The 18,589-nt window shown below is 40.9% G+C and overlaps 1 protein-coding gene across 4 annotated transcripts in view; it reads right to left on the bottom strand.

The window, feature by feature from the left end:
* The window catches only part of tex10 (testis expressed 10), a 94,029-nt gene that overhangs the window by 64,690 nt on the left and 10,750 nt on the right, over positions 1 to 18,589 (bottom strand). For all 4 annotated transcript variants that reach the window (XM_059655385.1, XM_059655402.1, XM_059655397.1 and 1 more), the window contains exons 3-5: positions 14,291 to 15,006; positions 4,947 to 5,181; positions 4,319 to 4,431 (exon numbers count right to left, since the gene is read on the bottom strand). In XM_059655385.1, the coding sequence (XP_059511368.1) occupies positions 4,319 to 4,431; positions 4,947 to 5,181; positions 14,291 to 15,006 (1,064 nt within the window). The remainder of the gene's footprint in view (positions 1 to 4,318; positions 4,432 to 4,946; positions 5,182 to 14,290; positions 15,007 to 18,589) is intronic.

The raw sequence follows: 18,589 nt of genomic DNA, 5'->3' as shown, positions 1-18,589 counted from the left end.
AGAGCACTGGGAAATCAGAAGATTGGGAAGGCTACAAAAACAAACAGAGGATAACAAAGACAGAAATAAGGAAGGAGAGGATCAAATATGAAGATAAGCTAGCTAGTAATATTAGAAATGATAGTAAAAGCTTCTTTCAATACATAAGAAACAAATAAGAGGCAAAAGTAGACACTGGCCGCTCCAAACTGATGCTGGAAGGCTAGTGATGGGAGATAAGGAAATAGCTGAAGAACTTAGTAAGTGCTTTGCGTCAGTCTTCACAATGGAAGACATGAGTAGTATCCCAAAAATTAAGGAGAGTCTGGGGGCAGAGTTGAGTATGGTAGGCATTACAAAAGAGAAAGTGCTAGAAAAGCTAAAAGGTCTAAAACTCCTGGCCCCGATGGGTTACATCCGAAAGTTCTGAGGGAGCCGGCTGAGGAAATAGCGGAGGCTTTGGTTGTGATCTTTCAAAAGTCACTCGAGTCTGAGAAAGTCCCAGATGATTGGAAAATTGCTGTTGTAACCCCCTTGTTTAGGAAAGGATCAAGACAAAAGATGGAAAATTATAGGCCGATTACCCTAACCTCGGTAATTGGTAAAATTGTAGAATCCATTGTTAAGGATGAGATTTCTAAATTCTTGGAAGTGCAGGGTCGGGTTAGAACAATCAGCATGGATTTAGTAAGGGGAGGTTGTGCCTGACAAACCTGTTAGAATTCTTTGAAGAGGTAACAAGTATGTTAGACCAGGGAAACCCAGTGCATGTTATCTATCTAGACTTCCAAAAGGCCTTTGATAAGGTGCCTCACGGGAGGCTGCTGAGTAAGGAGAGAGCCCACGGTGTTCGAGGTGAGCTACTGGCTTGGATTGAGGATTGGCTGCCCGACAGAAGGCAGAGAGTTGGGGTAAAAGGTTCTTTTTCAGAATGGCAACCAGTGACAAGTAGTGTCCCGCAGGGTTCAGTATTGGGGCCGCAGCTGTTCACTTTAAATATTAATGATCTGGATGATGGGACTGGGGGCATTCTGGTGAAGTTTGCCGATGATACGAAGATAGGTGGACAGGCAGGTAGTACTGAGGAGGTGGGGAGGCTGCAGAAAGATTTAGACAGTTTAGGAGAGTGGTCCAGGAAATGGCTGATGAAATTCAACGTGAGCAAATGCGAGATTTTGCACTTTGGAAGAAAGAATACAGGCATGGACTACTTTCTAAACAGTGAGAAAATTCGTAAAGCAGAAGTACGAAGGGATCTGGGAGTGTTGGTCCAGGATTCTCTAAAGGTTAACTTGCAGGTAGAGTCCGTGATTAAGAAAGCAAATGTAATGTTGTCGTTTATCTCAAGAGGATTGGAATATAAAAGCAGTGATGTGCTTCTGAGACTTTATAAAGCTCTAGTTGGCCCCATTTAGAATACTCTGTCCAATTTTGAGCCCCACACCTCAGGAAGCTCATATGGACGCTGGAACGTGTCCAGCAGAGATTCACATGGATGATCTCTGGAATGATAGGTTTAACATTCGACAAACGGCTGAGGATCCTGGGATTGTATTCATTAGAGTTTAGAAGGTTGAGGGGAGATCTAATAGAAACTTACAAGATAATGTACGGCTTAGAAAGGATGGACGCTGGGAAGTTGTTTCTGTTAGTCGGGGAGACTAGGGCCTGTGGGCACTGCCTTAGAATTAGAGGAGGTAAATTTAAAACTTAAATGAGGAGACAATTCTTCAGTCAGAGAGTGGTGGGCCTGTGGAATTCATTGCCACGGAGCGCAGTGCAGGCTGGGACATGAAATGTCTTCAAGGCAGAGATTGATAAATTCTTGATGTCACAAAGAATCAAGGGCTATGAGGAGAGTGCAAGAAACTGAAGTTGAAACGCCCATCAGCCATGATTAAATGGCGGAGTGGACACGATGGGCCGAATGGCCTTACTTCCACTCCTATGTCTTATGGTCTTATGCCTTGGTTCCCCTGGGGTCAGTTTTGAAGTCTTTGCCCTTTCAGATATGTGGATTTGGACACACAATGTCTTGGTTATACAAAGCATAATGTTAAAGACTAGAGATGACATGGAATTTGAATATGTATTAAATAATCAGTAAAGGAAATGCAGGAAACACTCCGAGTCAAGAAGCAGCTACGGGGAAAATAAACATAACATTTCAGTTATGCTTCAGTAATGTTCATATGCTGAAAGGTCATCAGGCCAGAAACATTAATCACAAAAACAGAAGTTGCTGGAAAAGCTCAGCAGGTATGGCAGCATCTGTGAAAAGAAATCACAGGACCCAAACTGTTATCTCTGATTTCTCTTCACAGATGCTGCCAGACCTGCTGAGCTTTCTCAGCAACTTCTGTTTTTGTTTCTGATCTACAGCATCTGCAGTTCTTTTGGTTTTTATTCAGAAACATTGATGGTTTTCTTTCTTGTCACTGCCTGATCAGCTGAGTATTTCAAGTATGAACAGAGGTTTCCAGCATCTGCAGTATGTTGCCCTTTGAATAAGGAAATAGTAAATAAGAGTTCAGGGGGTACAGATTGTTTAAATTGGCAGACAAATGGTAGATAAAGTATAGCACCAAGACAGATGGAGGGGGTCCAGAGGTGATTCACAAGGATGACGCTTGGGATGGGACACTTTGGTCATGAAGAGAAGTTAGATCAGCTCAGGCTGTTCTTTGAAGAGGAGAAGGTTCAGGGGAACATTATAGAGGTGCATAAAATTAAGAGGGGCATCGACAGCATGAATACAGAGCAGCTGTTCTCCTTAGCTGAAGGGTCAATGGAAGGGGGCATAATTTTAAGGTGAAAGACAGGAGGTTTAGAGGAGATTTGACAATGGGTGATGGGGGTGTCTGGAACGCAGTGCCTGGAAGGGTACTTTAAATGGGTAACTCAATCTTTTAAAAAGGTACCTGGATGAGCACTTGAAATGTCAAAACATTTAGGCCTACTGCTGGAAGGTGAAACTAGTTTAGATTTACTGTACTTTTGGTAGTACAGACTTGATGGGACGAAGCATAACTTCTGAACCGTATGATTCTATGATTCTAAGTATGAAGGGATAATGTAGGCAGGAAGAATGAAGAAAAGTAACAGCATCTAAACAGTACAATTTTAAAAGGGTATTTTTGTGGGGACGATTGGGAAGCAGGAACACAGGCACACAGGTCTGAATGTTTACACAAATCTCTGAATGTGACAAGACAGGTGGAGAAGGGTAATAAAAACATATTAGATTTTGTACTTTATTAATGGAAGCACGGAGTGAAAAAACTAACAAAATTATACTAATTATGTACAAAAATACTGGTTCAGTCTCAGTTGAAATATGGCATCCAATTATGGATCCTACATCTTATTAAGAAAGTCAAAGCCTTGGAGCAAATTAAGAGGAATCTTACAAGAATAGCACCAGGAATTAGGAATTGTATTAACGTGGAGAGAACGTTTTTTAAGAACACAGAAGCTTAGGAAGGGACTTGACTGAGTCAAAGTCTCAATAATTTCATGAGCAAACAAGCAGAAACCGCTATCTGTTGCAAGATGGTTAGTAAACAGACAACATAGGTTTAAAGTAATCTACTGGTAGGTGGTCAGTCAGCTCCATTGACTGGATTATCGACTTGCAAAGCAGACCAATGAGTGAGTTCAATTCCTGCACTGGCTGAAGTTACCATGAAGGACTTGCTTTCTCAGCCTCTCCCCTCACTTGAGGTGTGCTGATCCTTAAGTTAAATCACTACCAGTCATCACCCTCTGAGGACAGCCGCCCTATGGTCTGGCAATCCAATGACAACTTTACTTGACTACAAAACGTGACAGGAGGCATTTTTTTAAAAATGAAACACTGCAACTTATGGTGATCTGCAATGTACAGCCAGAAAGCGAGGAATCAATACAATAAGATAAATACTTGGAAAGGAAAAATGCACAAAAAGCGTCTAGGCGCGAAATGTCAGCCTTCCTGCTCCTCTGATGCTGCTTGGCCTGCTGTGTACATCCACCTTGTCATCTAAGAAAAAAAAAGTCAGGTATGGGGCTAATCAGATAGCTGCATCAAAGAGGCAGCATAGATGCAATTGGCACATGGCCTCCCTTTGAGCTACGCCTTAAAACAGAGAGAACACCAACTGTTACCAAAGTTATGGGTGGGTTCATATACTGCAAAACTGAACTGCTACCACCAGATCATTAGCAACCTTAGTTGTAAAGATATTTGACCCATTAGCTCTGAATCATATCCAATATGCGTTAAATTGCAAACTATTTATTCACTACTTATAGCTTCAGTGCAATAACAAATGTTCAAATTGAGTTCGTTATTACTTACTTCTTTGCTCCAGCTTTCTTTTTATGTTCAGCTGTTTCCAACACAGAATAAGGAAAATTTTTTATGAATTGATCTTTAAAATCAGAGAGATAGTGATTCCGTAGCCAGGATTCCTGAAAAACATGGAAACAATCTACATATGTTTAACTACAACTGGCCAAATTACCATCGTGCAAATAGTGATGTATTGCTAGTACCACTGGACTAGGAGTACTGCAACTCAGGTGAATGCTGATGCAACAGGAGTTCAAATCCCATGACAGTCGCCCGTGGAATTTAAATTTGATAAAATCTGGAACCGAAAGGTAGTAACATTGACAATGGAATTTTAATTATAAAAATCCATCTGGTATGCTAACGTCTCTTAGGTAAGGAATTGATGAAGAGTCACAAGAGTCAAACATTTCAACTTTTAACTTTCAACAGCCTTTCTGCATTTCTCCAGTAATTTCTGTTTTTATTTCATACATGATAATTACATGCTCCCTGTTTACATGTGTAAATAGCAACAGTAAAACAATCTTTCTGTTTAAAAACTGAAGTGAAGATATTTCAACTGTCCTGGGCCAACTACAAAGGAATCATTTTTTGCCATTGAATTTTTTAATCAGTAATTCATTTTTCTTACCAGTTTCTGACTTTCATCTTGGTGCCGCATTAGCTTCCACAATAGTTGGATGATGCTGAGAACCTGCAATTTAAGCATCATGGCTTCTGGTTCAAGTAGATTACTTGGTATAGCGCCTGTTAGCTGAGCAGGAGAGGCTTCCATCCAACACTCCAACAGAAGGGGTATGAGTATCTGAACAAACCCTTTCAGATTTTCCAGAGAAAATAAGCCTACCTCAGCATCAAGAGAAGGTCTAGAATTTAGAAATGGATAAAACAAATGAACTGTTAACAGCAGAGATATTAATCCACAAAATATTGCTTTTCAGACATACATCATTTAGGTTTTGCTGCTGCCAGTTACAAGTCCACCTTTAAAAGCTGAAAATGTTCTTAAATGCTATTTCATCAGCAGTTATCAAGTATAAGAAAAACATTACGAAGAAAACTTGAACACCTGTAAGTGATAGAAAAGTATGAATACCGGGAAGAAAAGAATAATTACAAAATGGTACACGAGGGTAATCAAACCAAGTAAAAAGGGATAACAAAGTGTGGAGCTGTATGAACACAGCAGGCCAAGCAGCATCTCAGGAGCACAAAAGCTGACATTTCGGGCCTAGACCCTTCATCAGAGAGCCTGCTGTGTTCATCCAGCTCCACACTTTGTTATCTTGGATTCTCCAGCATCTGCAGTTCCCATTATCACAAGTAAAAAGGGAAGTATTGTTATAGACGTAGCATCCATAACAAAAAATATGGACCACCAACAGAAAGCCTAACCTCAAGAAATGTCACCACTCACTACATTCCCTAGTCTGAAGAAGAGCTGTAATATAATTAAACGTCAGTGCTTAAAGAATATATGCCTGCTTCCCTTGTTAAATAAGTAGTTCCTAATTACAAACTCCAGGAAGCTGAAGTACCGGAGGTGAAGTCACATTTTATTATCCAGTCTCAGAAAGAAGTCCAGGGTAACAGCTCTAAAAAAATAATCAAAATTAATTTACCTTTTCTCCTTAAAATCTCCTAAAATCTTAAAATTTGAACTAAAAAGCGGAAATGATAACTAAATGATAACAAAGTGTGAAGCTGGATGAACACAGCAGGCCAAGCAGCATCTCAGGAGCACAAAAGAAATGAAGGATAGTTGGTGAGGCAAGAGATAGAGATGAAATTTCCAAGGGAAAAAAGGAACATAAGACAACATGCAACAATGTGATGGTGAGACATAAACCCCAAGTAAAATTGGAAAAGCTGAAAGTCAATAATGACTTAAGTGAGAAGATAATCATGACTTTAGCGAGAAGATAATCTCATTTAGAAACAGTCTTCTCCTACCATCTAAGAATTCTAAGAGATTTTCATTACAATAGCTAAAAACATCTCCTTTACAATTTGGATTATAAACATGATCACCAACTAGTATTTTGTAAGACTAAATACAAATATCTATTTATATAGGTATGATGACATTAAATACAAACAAAGATTTAAGTTTCTACGCGTTGCAATGCAGTTTTTTGAAGTAGTCTTCACATCAGAATGAATAAATAAAAAGAATGAGATTGTTCAGGAGGGCAAATCTGCACTTATCAACTGTGCCACCATCTTCAAAACGAACTTTATTCAACACATACCGAGGTAAAAGTATTTACCATCTACAAGACATACTGCTATAACACATCAAGACATCTACAAAAGAACCTTGCAAACTCATGGCCACTATCACCTTGGAGAAAAAGAGCAACAGATGCACAGGAACACCACCACCTCCAGTTTGCCTCCAAGCCATTCACCATTTTGATTTAGGTCTATGCCACCATTCCTCCACAGTTGCTTTGAGAAAATCATGAAACAGTTTCCTGACAGTGCTATGGGCAAACAGTGCTCCGGGCAAACAGTGCTCCAAACACTGAAGGGGCTCAAGGAGGTAGGTCACCAAAATATTGGTGGTTAGGGATGGGCAATAAAACGCTGGCCTAGCCAGTTATTGCCATATCCTGTGAACAAATAATTTAATAAAAAAGACTGTGCACCATGAAATTGTATTCCCAACAATTTCTGGTCCATGAGTATCAAATACATAGCATTGTTACCAACTCCAACATTTAGATAAAGAACAGAAATGATAGCCAAAAAATTATTAACTGTTCAACTTAATGCTGATCACAAAGCTTAGAGTACAGCAAGATTTTCAGGGTCCATGACAATTCAAGGTTAAAAACTATCTTTTGGAAGCTAATTAACTACCTGCCAGAATTAAAAATAGAACTGAGGATTGGGAGGATTTTAAAATACAACCAAAGGAGAACCGAGAAACTGATAAAAAAAAAAGGACAGAATTTGAATGCAAACTAACAAAACACGCAAAAATGGACTATAAAAGCTTCTGCATGTGCATAGAAAGGAAACATTTGGCTTAGTCAAATGTGAGTTGATGATCGGTAGAGTCAGAAGATATACTGGGGAGTAAGGAAATAGCAGAGAAGCTAACTGGTTACTTTGTATCTGTCTCGGCTAAGGAATATACAAGAAATATTCAAGAATTAGAAACCTAAGAGACATTGGAGAATGGGAAACGGAAGGATATTACTATCGGCAAGAAGGTGATCTTGGAGAAAATAATGAAATCAATGCTCCAGGACCTGAATTTGTGTCAGACAATGGCAGATTGCAAAATCTGAATGCAATAGAAAAAACTGCATTCACTGCCAAATGTTATAAAACTTCATCAGGTTCACTAATGCTTTAAGAGAGGAAGAGCTGTCCTTATCCAATCTGGCCTACAAGGGGCTCTAGACGCATAGTAATATGGTTGACTCTTAGGTGCCTCTGAAATGGCCCTAGTCGGATGGCAGACGAAATGTAGTGCGGGTTATCGACTTTGGTAGATAGAACAGATGTATCATAGATACTAAGTAACTGAATGCTAATATATACGTGCAACAGACAATTAGGACACTTAGTGGTATTGTTACCTTTATCTCAAAAAGATGGTACTGAGTACAGCTTTGGTCCCTGTACCTGAGGGAAGATATTATTGCCATACAGGAAGTGCAATGAATTCCCCAGACTTGTCTCCAAGATTGCAGGACTGTCCTATGAAGACAGATTGGAAAAAACTGCACATATAGAACATAGAACATAGAACAGTACAGCAAAGAACAGGCCCTTCAGCCCACAATGTTGTGCCGACCATTGATCCTCATGTATGCACCCTCAAATTTCTGTGACCATATACATGTCCAGCAGTCTCTTAAATGACCCCAATGACCTTGCTTCCACAACTGCTGCTGGCAACGCATTCCATGCTCTCACAACTCTCTGCGTAAAGAACCTGCCTCTGACATCCCCTCTCTACTTTCCACCGACCAGCTTAAAACTATGACCCCTCGTGCTAGCCATTTCTGCCCTGGGAAATAGTCTCTGGCTATCAACTCTATCTATGCCTCTCATTATCTTGTATACCTCAATTAGGTCCCCTCTCCTCCTCCTTTTCTCCAATGAAAAGAGACCGAGCTCAGTCAACCTCTCTTCATAAGATAAGCCCTCCAGTCCAGGCAGCATCCTGGTAAACCTCCTCTGAACCCTCTCCAAAGCATCCACATCTTTCCTATAATAGGGTGACCATAACTGGACGCAGTATTCCAAGTGCGGTCTAACCAAAGTTTTATAGAGCTGCAACAAGATCTCACGACTCTTAAACTCAATCCCCCTGTTAATGAAAGCCAAAACACCATATGCTTTCTTAACAACCCTGTCCACTTGGGTGGCCATTTTAAGGGATCTATGTATCTGCACACCAAGATCCCTCTGTTCCTCCACGCTGCCAAGAATCCTATCCTTAATCCTGTACTCAGCTTTCAAATTCGACCTTCCAAATTGCATCACCTCGCATTTATCCAGGTTGAACTCCATCTGCCACCTCACAGCCCATCTCAGCATCCTGTCAATGTCCCGCTGCAGCCTACAACAGCCCTCTACACTGTCAACGACACCTCCGACCTTTGTGTCATCTGCAAACTTGCTGACCCATCCTTCAATTCCCTCGTCCAAGTCATTAATAAAAATTACAAACAGTAGAGGCCCAAGGACAGAGCCCTGTGGAACTCCACTCACCACTGACTTCCAGGCAGAATATTTTCCTTCTACTACCACTCGCTGTCTTCTGTTGGCCAGCCAATTCTGTATCGAAGCAGCTAAGTTCCCCTGTATCCCATTCCTCCTGACCTTCTGAATGAGCCTACCATGGGGAACCTTATCAAATGCCTTGCTGAAGTCCATATACACCACATCCACAGCTCGACCCTCATCAACTTTTCTAGTCACATCCTCAAAAAACTCGATAAGGTTTGTAAGGCATGATCTACCCCTCACAAAGCCGTGTTGACTGTATTTGATCAAGCCATGCTCTTCCAGATGGTCATAAATCTTATCCCTCAGAATCCTTTCTAACACCTTGCAGACGACAGACGTGAGACTTACCGGTCTATAATTGCCGGGGATTTCCCTATTTCCTTTCTTGAAGAGAGGAATTACATTTGCCTCTCTCCAGTCCTCAGGTACGACTCCAGTGGAGAGCGAGGATGCAAAGATCTTCGCAAGTGGCGAAGCAATTGCATTTCTCGCTTCCCAAAGCAGCCGAGGACAAATCTGATCCGGGCCTGGCGACTTGTCAATCTTAATGTTTGACAAAATTTTCAGCACATCAGCTTCGTCTATCTCTATCCATTCCAGCATGCACACCTGCTCTTCAAAGGTTTCATTCACTACAAAGTTCGTTTCTTTCGTAAAGACAGAAGCAAAAAACTCATTTAGGGCTTCCCCTACCTCCTCAGGCTCCACACACAAGTTCCCTATGCTATCCCTGATCGGCCCTACTCTTTCTTTGACCATTCTCTTATTCCTCACGTAAGTGTAAAATGCCTTTGTGTTTTCCCGGATTCCTTCTGCCAAGCCTTTCTCGTGCCCCCTCCTGGCTCTCCTCAGACCATTTTTGAGCTCCTTCCTTGCCTGCATGTAATCCTCTCTAGCTGAACTTGACCCTAGCTTCCTCCACCTTATGTAAGCTACCTTCTTCCTTTTGACGAGAAGCTCCACCGCTCTCGTCATCCAAGGTTCCTTAATCTTACCCCTTCTTGCCTGTCTCAGAGGGACATATTTACTCATCACTCCCAACAACTGTTCCTTAAACCGTCTCCACATGTCTATAGTTCCCTTACCATGGAACAACTGCTCCCAGTCCATGCTTCCTAACTCATGTCTAATCGCATCATAGTTTCCTCTTCCCCAATTAAATATCCTCCCACTTTGCCTAATCCTCTCCTTCTCCATAGCTATGTAGAATGTGAGGCAGTTATGGTCACTATCACCAAAATGCTCTCCCACCACAAGATCTGATACCTGCCCCGGCTCGTTTCCGAGCACCAAGTCTAGAATGGCCTCTCCCCTCGTCGGCCTGTCAACGTACTGCGTTAGGAAACCCTCCTGAACACACCTTACAAAAACAGCTCCATTCAAATCTTCTGCTCGAAGTAGGTTCCAATCAATATTAGGAAAGTTAAAGTCGCCCATTACAACAACCCTACTGCGTGCACACTTTTCCAAAATCTGTCGACCTATGCTTTCTTCAATCTCCCTGCTGCTATTGGGGGGCCTGTAGTAAACCCCTAACGAGGTGACTACTCCCTTGCTGTTCCTAATTTCCACCCATACTGACTCAGTAGGCAGATCTTCCTCGACAAAGGAAGCTTCTGTAGCTGTGATACCCTCTCTGATTAGTAGTGCTACACCCCCTCCTCTTTTTCCCCCCTCCCTATTCTTTTTAAATGTTCTAAGCCCTGGAAGATCCAGCAACCATTCCTGCCCATGAGAAACCCATGTCTCTGTTATGGCCACAACATCATAGCACCAGGTACTGATCCATGCTCTAAGTTCATCACTTTTATTCCTGATACTTCTTGCATTAAAGCAAACACACTTTAAATCGATCCCTTGGTTATTCTCTGGAATTTCAAAGAATGAGAGGCGAATTAATTGAAAACTACAAATACTAAAAGGGGTAGACAGGGTGAATACTCTAAGATGATTCCCCTAGCAAACCAAGGGACACAATATCAAAATAACAGAGAAGCCATTAGGACTGAGACCAGAAGAATTTTTTTAATTCAAAAGTGTTGTGAATCTTTGGAATTCTCTATCCCGGAGAGTGGTGACAGTTCAATGATTGAATTGTTCAAGACAAACAAGATTTCCAACTATTGATGACAGGATGGGTTATTGAGATAACATGGGATAAATGCATTGAACTCATGATCATATTGAATGGATTACTCCTGTTCTTACCTGTAATATGGATTTATGAAAGTGAAATTTTAAACAAGTTTATTAGGTCTTAGCAATGTAAATTACTATGTAATTTATAGCTAATTAAAGCATAAGGGCAACACTTCCTAAGCATTCCAGCTAAGCATTTAAAAATTGCAGGATACTAACAGTTTTACATTTCAGATATGCCAGATTTTGTCTCCTTTGTTGATTTCATTTTAGATAAACCTAACACGTTTGATTCCACAACATTCATTCCTCCCCAAACAATAATTGAATAAAAAGGAATTGAAGAAATAAATCTTGGTGTTAAGCACATATGAAGTTCATCAGACTTGTAAAATCAACGTTAAAGGAGCTAAACTGGTAAAATTTATCAAAGCATCTCCAAAAATGTGCAAATGCATTATAAACACTGTGTCTTTTTATTTTACTTGATTTTTGATTGTGACTGAATTGGAAAAAGGACAACATTATGATAAAGCACCAAGGAAAGAATTACTGTACTTCTAAAAAGCAATTTAGTAAAGCTCATTGTTGGGGTGTTTGGTATTTATATACTGCTTTGTCCAAACAGCACGGGTTGATTGATGGTTGCTGATTGGTCTCTGGAGTCATGACCAGTTGTAGATGCTAATAGCCATTACAGCCTGACCAAAACCATCTGTCTGGGTAGCTGAACAACTTGTGGGTATGAACAACACTGGCAGAAGCTTTCAGAAGGGCAGATGGTGTCTATCTCCAATGCCCCCCCCGCCGCAAAAGTGAAATACCAATAGCACAAAGAACGTCAGACATCTGTTATACCCCCAGTTGTTGCTGTTAACCAGTATTAGAGACTTTACCATTCACAAATCAGTCTATATGTGTTTCCCGTGAAAAAGTGACAGAACACAAAGGACTTGAAAAACTAAAAGAAACACCTCTATGAATCCTGAGGGCTTGTTTTGAACTGTTTCCTCAGTACTTTATTCCATCCACCCATAATACCAATTTTTTTGGTCTGCATGTGTCAATCTGTCTGCATCTGTCAGTGGTTTTAGAAGGGAATCATAGTTTTCATTAGTAGAGTCACATATTGACAGTTCACAGTTTGCCTGTGTTAGAATCCAATTACTTGCAATGAATTCTTGTCAAGTACCAAAACCTGATCCATGTTTTCTGTTTACCAAAAGACAAACTAGGGACTTGGCAATTTTTTTTTAATTTAAGAGACAACTCCAGGAATAGCAGAGCTTCATTTCGAGCTACCTCAGTAAGGCATGACATACCTCAGCAAAGCCAAGTCAACATCCAACTAAGATAGAGAATCCCAAAATGGCAGCAGTGAAAGCCCTGCACAGCAAGACACATAGTGTAACAAGGAAACAAGAGAACAGTAAGACATTTCATGCTGATATTTTTCTGCTAGAACAGCTTGTATGTAGATGGGTTCTGCTGTAAGGCCCAATGTACAATTACCCATCATTCACTGTCCATGCTTTTGTCAAGGCAGTTCATTCAGTAAACACTGAAATTCAGCTTATACCTATGAATTCACACCTTAACAAAAGACACAAAGATCTGGAGAAAATTAGGAGTCAAAGTAGCAAAAACGCACAAGTATAATTTGAGGGCAAGAACATAATCTTAATCTTATAGATTAACCGATGTCATGAAATCACACAGAAATTGTAATGACACAAAGAAGTGGAATGTGTGCATGTGTCTGTGTGTTTTATTTTTAGAAAAAGCTATGAATTGGAGTATTTCATATTTGGAAGAAAGGAGTTAGATTAAATGGGTAGGGGCAATTGTGGCAGAGTTGACAGGGAGGTGTAAATAGGGAACAGTCAGAAGGCATGCAGTGGAAACTTCCACGAGAGTCCAACTGAAACATTTCTGCAATGCATACTAGAAAGAGCACTTTGTGGAGCCAGCTGGAGTCTCCATGCCCTTAGAAACATGACTTAAACTTAAGCAGTGCCTAATAGTTTCTCGTATACATTCAGGGGTCCTGATTCAAGTACATTATTGAATGTTCTCTCACAATCACCTTCCCGCCAACCCTCCACACCACCAACGTCCCCACCGCCATGAAAAAACCCCAAGACACATTCTCCTCCTGAACTGGGCACCCATTCATTGTGCTATTCACCACTGTAAAACAGACAATGGGTGCACACTTGGCAGTTTGAGAGACAAGCTTCACATTTTTAGGATTTAAGCCACCTCCACCCTCACCTCCTTGCACCGATCGTGGGATAGGCATTAGTAATAAGAGAAGTCATAGTCTCTGTTTATCATAATTTCTCTATCGAATGGCGTAGCAAGATAAGCAGATTTATGTTTAGTGGTGAGGCAGAATTAAACTGTACAGATGGCATGCAGAAAAGTTAAATAAATAATTTAACTTTACAGAGGTTAGCACCTAAAGAAATTAAGTGGCAAAATCAGAAACTTTCTCAATAAATACCTTATACCGTATAAAGAACAAACACATGAAAAGTCAACTGAAACACAGTCGATAATTGGAACAGCCTACTTTTTACACTTTTAAGGTGCAGTCACTCAACTTTCCTTGGTGGCCCACTTCGTCTCCTCCCCCCACTGCATCACACAACCAGCCCAGCTTTTCCCCTCCACCCACTGCATCCCAAAACCAGCCCAGCCTGTCTCTGCCTCCCTAATCTGTTCTTCCTCTCACCCATCCCTTCCTCCCACCTCAAGCCGCACCTCCATCTCCTACCTACTAACCTCATCCCACCTCCTTGACCTGTCCGTCTTCCCTGGACTGACCTATCACCTCCCTACCTCCCCACCTATACTCTCCTCTCCACCTATCTTCTTTTCTCTCCATCTTCGGTCCGCCTCCCCATCTCTCCCTATTTATTCCAGAACCCTCACCCCATCCCTCTCTCTGATGAAGGGTCTAGGCCCGAAACGTCAGCTTTTGTGCTCCTGACATGCTGCTTGGCCTGCTGTGTTCATCCAGCTTCACACTTTATTATCTATTTCCTTGGTGGGCAATGAGATCTACCAAAAGATTCTCACCTTAGCCTGAATGGAATCATAGTACTGGGTTGAGATCCAAAGTGTTCGTACAACTGTATACGCTGCTGTCCAGTTTTGTAATTCTCCCAGCTGACCTGCAATGTGGTCACATGCTCAGACCCAATCCTGTCATCAGTCTCAAATATGGCTTCATTCTCCACAGATTGGCTTGACCCCTCAACAACTGCCTGTAGGAATTTTCTTAACCTACTCAAAACATTGAGCCGCCACTGTTGAGAAGTAATCCGACGATTTGGGTTGACAGATAGCATCCACGAAGATACTTTTCCTCCAGCTTTCAATTCCTTCGTTGATTTCTGATGAGAAATTAGCTCCAGAAAATTCTTCAACAGGATGCTGCTATGGTCTGTGAGAAGTTCAGGGTAATGTTCCAACAAAATATCTAAAATCTTCAAGGCATCCTCTTGTATCCCCTCCACTATGTGAGTCATTGCACTAGAAAGATGTGCACAAACCAAAGGATAAAAAGGGGCCATCTGATCACCAGAGATTCGAGGAGCTAGAAAGTTCAAAAGGTGAATGGTTGCAGATCTTACAGTGGGGTCTTTGTCTGTGAACACAGCTGCTACATCACTGAGAATACTGGAGAGGTGAGATGTGAGTACTGATGGATGCTGGGACACAAGGTCTTTTAAACCAATCAGAGCACTCTGTTTGATGCCTGAACTATAATGGTGCAACTGTGTCAGCAGATCCTGTTAAGGGGGAAAAGAAAAGCTAAATTAACACTTGTCCACTTTAATGATGATGTGAACAAAGCATTCTCACAAACACTTCTAAATTTTCCAGAAGGTAAAGAAACAAAATTGTTGAGAAGTGATTCTATGAAATAAAATAATGAAGTTGTAAATTCAGCCTTAGCCTCACCGAATGGTGGAATGGGATACAAGGGTTAAACAATTTACTTCTTATGCAACAGATAAAGTCAGACTGTTCAAAACATCATTAATTTATTGATGGAATTAAACTTCAGAGGCTGAACAGCAATGCAGTGGAGTAAAAAAGTTGAGAGATAACAGTGGAACAGATAAGGGTTTCAGCAACAGATGGGCTGAGACTGGTACGGAGTCAGTCGATGAAGCAAGGATAAATTCCCCTGTCGGGAAATCTAAAACAAGATGGTACAGTTAAAAATATAGGGTTTCCCACTGAAGAGAGATGAGGAAGATTTCTCTCCCATTTGGGTTTACAGTTGCATATTTCCACACCTTGAGTGGAATAAGTGTTTCCTAGTTCTAATTTTAAGATTGTGTCAGAGGAAAAACTTCCCTTTACCTAATCTGTAAAATTCCTTTTTGTCATTTAAAAGACAACGGTGATAAAATAATAGACAATAGGTGCAGGAATAGGTCATTCGGCCCTTCGAGCCAGCACCACCATTCATTATGATCATGGCTGATCATCCACCATCAGTATCCTTGGGACAAGCCAAACAGAGACATGCACGAGAATTCCTAGAAGCATGGCATTCCAACCGGAATTCCATCAACAAACACATTGACTTGGAGCCAATCTACCATCCCCTGAGAAAAAGAACAGGAAATGACCTCACCAACCCAAGGAAACCTAACCAGATAAATAGAAAGCGGGACATAACACCAGCGCTTCGTCGGAGGCTCACTGATGATGTTACCTAGAATGGTGACGAAACGTCTGAAAACTAACCTTCCAGCTCAGCGAGCAAACTCACATCCAGAACGATTTCCTATTATTGGGTCAAAAACCTAGACCTTCTTCAACAGCACAGTGGTGTACCTGTATTACATGGACTGCAATGGCTCAAAAGGTGGCTCACTACTACCTTTTCAAAGGCAATTATTGACAGATAACAAATTCTGGCTTATCAACAAGATTCTTATTCGATGATTGCGTCTGCAAATTCCAATTTATGACTTCATTGCTTTGTCTAGGTTATTCACATATATGATGAAAAGCAGAAGCCCTCTATTCAGATCCTTGGTAATATTAAGCACTATTCTCAAGTACTTTGCATTCTACCTCTCAATCAATTATCTATCCATGTTGCAATTATGATGCAACCAATTGCACTTGACTGCTCCACAAACTGTCAAGTCCTGTTGCTTGATTACAACTACCAAATCAGGGTATTAAATAAATATAAGCGCAGAATGAGACTTTAATTACATCTGTATACCCTGGTCCAATTCCGCTGTCTGAATTTACTTTTCCTGAAGACTGCACTAGATCACAGAATCATAGAATGCCTACAGTATGGAAGCAGGCCAATCAGCCAATCTACTCCATACCTACCGTCCAAAGCGGATCCCACCCAGACCTATCCCTGTAACCCCGTTAATTTCTTATGGTTAATCCACCTAGCCTGCAAATCACTGGACACAATGGGCAATTTAGCTCAGCGAAACCACTTAACTTGAACAGCTTTAGAATATAGGAGGTAACCCATGCAAATACAGGGAGAATGTGCAAACAACACAGAGACAGACAGTCACCGAGGGTGGAAATGAACCCAGGTCCCTGGCGCTGTGAGGCAGCAGTGCCAACCACAGAGCCACCATCCCATACCGTCCAAATCAAATGTCTTCATGCAAAATGTTGATAAAACAGAATAAAGGTTTCAAGCCATTATGCTATCTTGACTGCAGAGTCAAGCTAGAGGAATCAGTGATTTCTCCATGAACAGCTTCAAGAAGTATTTGTGATCACATGTACAACAGTAATCTCGCACATAGTAATATGTATCCTTCAGCTTAAAAAAGACACTATCTTTTGCTTGTTAGAGAGAAGCCCATCTCCTTTCTTGATTCAGTCACAACTTATACTTATGGAGCAACCTTCTGCACAATAACAGTTCACTGAATCATTATTAAACATAACACCGAGCAACATAAGTAAATATTAGGTCAGACAACCAACATATTGGCCACAGAAGGAGGTTTCAAGGAGTTTTTTGAATAAGGAAGCAAAAATGAAAGGTAAAGAATAAAGTAGGAAGGGGATTTCAGAGTGTAGCACCTGGTCAATTGAAAGACACTAACTGTGGACCAAAACAAAAATCAGTAATACTTGAGGCGCCAGAATGAGGTGAGTGCAGACACAGCAGTAGACTGTGGTGATGGCAGGAGATTAGGAGGGTCAGTCTGTGAGGGATTTAAAAACAATCGTAAGAATTTTAAATCAAAACGCCACATGGCAGGAGAGTGGGGAACGCTGACAGTTGAAGCAACAGCAGTAGAGTATGGGATCATTTCAATTTTGTGGAGGTTAGAATGCAGGAGATCAACTCGGTGCATAACATATCAATCAGTATATCACTTTGGCTCTTCACCATACACAACGTAATAGCTGCACCTAACTAGCCCATGCTTACAAAACTGAGACACAAGACAAGATGCAGAAATTAAGTCATTCAATTATGGCTGATAAAGATTCTTCACTCCATTCTCCCACCTTCTCCCCATAATTTATGATCCCCTTAATAAACAAGAACCTATCACTGTCTTAAATATATCAATGACCTGGCCTCCACAGCCTTCTGTGGCAATGAATTCCATAGATTCACCACTCTCTGGCTGAAGAACCTTCTCCTCATCTCTGTTCGAAAGGGACTTCCCTTTACTCAAAGGCTGTGCTTTGGCATATTAGTTTCCACCACTAATGGAAACCTCCTCCCAATGTCCACTCTATCCAGGATAACTTGTTGGATACTTGGATAACATGTTACATTAGGCGTGATTTAGCAATGTGACAGCATTTGCTGGATAATCTCGACTGTATAAAAAATTACGCTAACAGCCAAATTAAAATTCAGGATCATTATTTGGCACACTGAACTGGAAGCTACAAATACTCAGAGCCCTCTTCTTTACAGACAGAAAATACACGTACATCCACAATGTGCCCCTCAACAAAACTGATGACAACCTAGTTCATTTCTCAGGACAATGCCCTTATCACAAGAATGTACCTACTTGGTTTAAAAATTAAATAAAGACTGACAAATGACTGTCAATCAGCATTAATGGTGCATTCTCCACGGAAACACCTCTAGAGTACGATATGAAACACTTCAACAAAATGTCTTTTTCAGAAATACTCACTTATCTCATTAAAAAAAAACTAGCTGAACACTTCATTAGGCCATTGGAAATTCATCCTTTGATATCACAATTTTTTGATAGTTTCTTTGCTCTCTGCAGCCAAAGTGAGCAACTGCATGAAGTATCACAACACAGATCGGTTTGACACAGAAGTAGATCATGTTTAGCAAATCCATAACAAAGCTCTGGAATATACGTG

Source organism: Stegostoma tigrinum, chromosome 2, assembly GCF_030684315.1.
Source record: "Stegostoma tigrinum isolate sSteTig4 chromosome 2, sSteTig4.hap1, whole genome shotgun sequence".
In the NCBI taxonomy this organism is placed as follows: Eukaryota; Metazoa; Chordata; class Chondrichthyes; order Orectolobiformes; family Stegostomatidae; genus Stegostoma; species Stegostoma tigrinum.
The sequence above is the reverse complement of the archived record's forward strand: the minus strand, read 5'-3'. Positions and strand labels throughout refer to the sequence as shown.